Source organism: Notothenia coriiceps, unplaced genomic scaffold (assembly GCF_000735185.1).
Source record: "Notothenia coriiceps isolate Sejong01 unplaced genomic scaffold, NC01 NC01_scaffold00006004, whole genome shotgun sequence".
Classification (NCBI taxonomy): domain Eukaryota; kingdom Metazoa; phylum Chordata; class Actinopteri; order Perciformes; family Nototheniidae; genus Notothenia; species Notothenia coriiceps.
In genome coordinates, this window is record NW_011338705.1 from 1 (window position 1) to 2,639 (window position 2,639).

Genomic DNA, 2,639 nt, shown 5'->3' on the forward strand with positions numbered 1-2,639 from the left:
GGCGCCAGGGGGGTCACGCAAAGTTTGAGGGAAACAGGATTTTTTTAAAAAGTTTAATTTTTTTTTACATTTTTTTAGATGTTATTAATAACTCCATATCTATCAATCTATGTGTCCTTTGATGCCAATCTTTTCATATTTTTTGTTTTTGAATCACACGACAGCCCTTCAAGCCAATCAGAATCGAGCTGCCGCTACTGAGAGTGAAACTGAGTATCTGCTCAGCTTTTGGAGCAAGCGAGAGCTAGTGAATGTTTCGCTCTGCGGCTGGATGAGAGCACTGATGTAGCAAATGTCGCAGAATTGCTTGCATACATCAGATTTATTTCAGAAGACAACTTTGTTGAGGAAATATTATTTTGCAAAGCACTGGAAGGTAGGACCACATGAAGAGACATTTTCCAAGTTTTAGATGAGTACATCATCTCAAACGGACTTGACTGGTCTCGTTGTGTGGGTGTGTGTTCAGATGGGGCAGTGGGGCTATGACAGGCAAAGAAAGCGGAGTGACAGCTTTGATCAGGCAGAAGGCCCCAAATGTAGTGGCAACGCACTGCATGCTCCATCGGGAGGCACTTGTACACATCATTTAAAAAAAAAATTGCAACAGGGGGGTCCCCGCCAGAGGACAATGCTATATGGGGGTCCTTGGCATGGCAAAGTTTGGGAACCCCTGGTCTATATCAACGACATAGCCTGGTTACTAATGTTTTGAGTTAGTCAAAGATCATTTGATCATATTTTTTGTCTTTCAGAAAAAGGCCAAACCGGAGAAGAAGGAGCTGGGAGTAATCTCATACAGCGTCCCCACGGCCCCCGGGGAGAAAAAAGGTGATTAATCACTCTTGGCGCATGTGTTTCCTTTCTTGTAACGGAAGGTGTGCTTGTGACGTCACCAGATACAGAAAGATAGATTTGCTGCAGATATATTTAGTTTCTCTGTCCCGTGAATCAGATCAGCTCCAACATATTGTGGGTTCTTCCTTTACCCATTTTACATCCTTCCACCAATTGTTCTTAAAAAATCGTGCCAGTGGTTTTTCCTGTATTCCTGCAGACACACAAACTGAGCTGAAAAACACAACATCTTTGGCATAGAAACACAAACTATGAGAGTTAAGGGATAGTCTAGCCACAAGAACTCCTACAGAGACGCGTCACGACACAAGAGTATGTTCTAATGAAAGTATAACAAATTGAAGGTAACTAAAAAACAAATTAAAAAGTACAAACAGTTCAAATGAACAATTACTATGCGTAATATAAAATACAAGTTGAATAAAAAATACCAGCAGGTTTGTTTTGCCCCTTAGTGGTGGTGAGGGGGATTGTACCATGTAAGAAACTGGCCTCCATGGATACCCTTAATAATGCTAAGGGTCTTCTGTTTTTCATTATGATTAGATTCAGATAATATCAACCCTTTTTCTAACTTTCAGATGTGATAAGCCCGCTCCCTGACTCCTACAGTCCTCAGTATGTGGAGGCGGCCTGGTATCCGTGGTGGGAGAAGCAGGGATTCTTCAAGCCTGAGTACGGGGTAAGGAAGTCCTCCCCGTCGCAATATGTTCACACAAAAGACTATGTCGTAGTTGTACGCCTGCGACATCTGTTGATTTAAACTGATTTAGAATTTGATGATTAAAGGTCAGGGTCACTGTGACCACACACAACATGTTTCAGCCGTAACTCAAATATCCATATGTTTTTAAAGACAATTTCACACAAATGTCAAAACAATTATGATATTAAATCTAGTTTGTCCCTTGATTTGAAAGTGATTTTTAATGATTTACAAGGCTTTACATAACCTTGCCCCGACATATTTAAGTGACTGTCTCTCATCTGATCAACCTGCAAGGACACTTAGATCCTCCAATGTTTCACTTTTAAAACGGCAACCTAAATTTTAAAACTAAATTATCCTTTTTAGTAGTATCACTGTTCATGTTTTAATGTTTTATTGTTTTTACATATTTTAATGATGTTCCTCTTTTGTTATTGTGATTTTGTGTCATACTCTGTAAAGCACTTTGGGCTGCGTCAAGCATGAAAGGTGCTATATATAAACATCTCTGTCTGATACAACATGCGTGTCCCTCACTACGTTCTGCAGAGGAAGAGTATCAGCGATGCTAACCCTCGCGGTGTCTTCATGATGTGCATCCCTCCCCCTAATGTGACCGGATCCCTCCACCTGGGTCACGCTCTCACCAACGCCATTCAGGACTCTCTGACCAGATGGTAACTACCCTTGGACTTTTTAAATAGCCTGAAATACAGAGTCAGATGTTCAGTAAGGCTTTTGTTGCTTCATGGGATTTCTCATGTTTGATTTCTGAAGTTTGCAAGATGGCTGTGTTTTGGTGCTCTCTGTTTTGTATTGTTTAGTGCGTTAATTCAGTGTTTACATACAGGACATCGTGTTTACATCGTGTTTACATACAGGACATGGTGTTTACATACAGGACATGGTGTTTACATACAGGACATCGTGTTTAGGACATCGTGTTTACATACAGGACATGGTGTTTACATACAGGACACCGTGTTTAGGACATCGTGTTTACATACAGGACATCGTGTTTACATACAGGACATCGTGTTTACATACAGGACATCGTGTTTAGGACATCGTG

The 2,639-nt window shown here is 40.8% G+C and overlaps 1 protein-coding gene across 1 annotated transcript; it reads left to right on the plus strand.

The window, feature by feature from the left end:
• Positions 1-755: 755 nt before the first annotated feature.
• On the plus strand, positions 756-2,248 carry LOC104943375 (valine--tRNA ligase-like; the record flags this gene model as incomplete). The annotated part of the gene is made up of 3 exons (XM_010768753.1): positions 756-831; positions 1,440-1,540; positions 2,117-2,248. Coding segments are annotated over 3 exons (309 nt in total), but the record flags the coding sequence as incomplete, so codon positions are not given.
• Between the last annotated feature and the right edge of the window lie 391 nt (positions 2,249-2,639).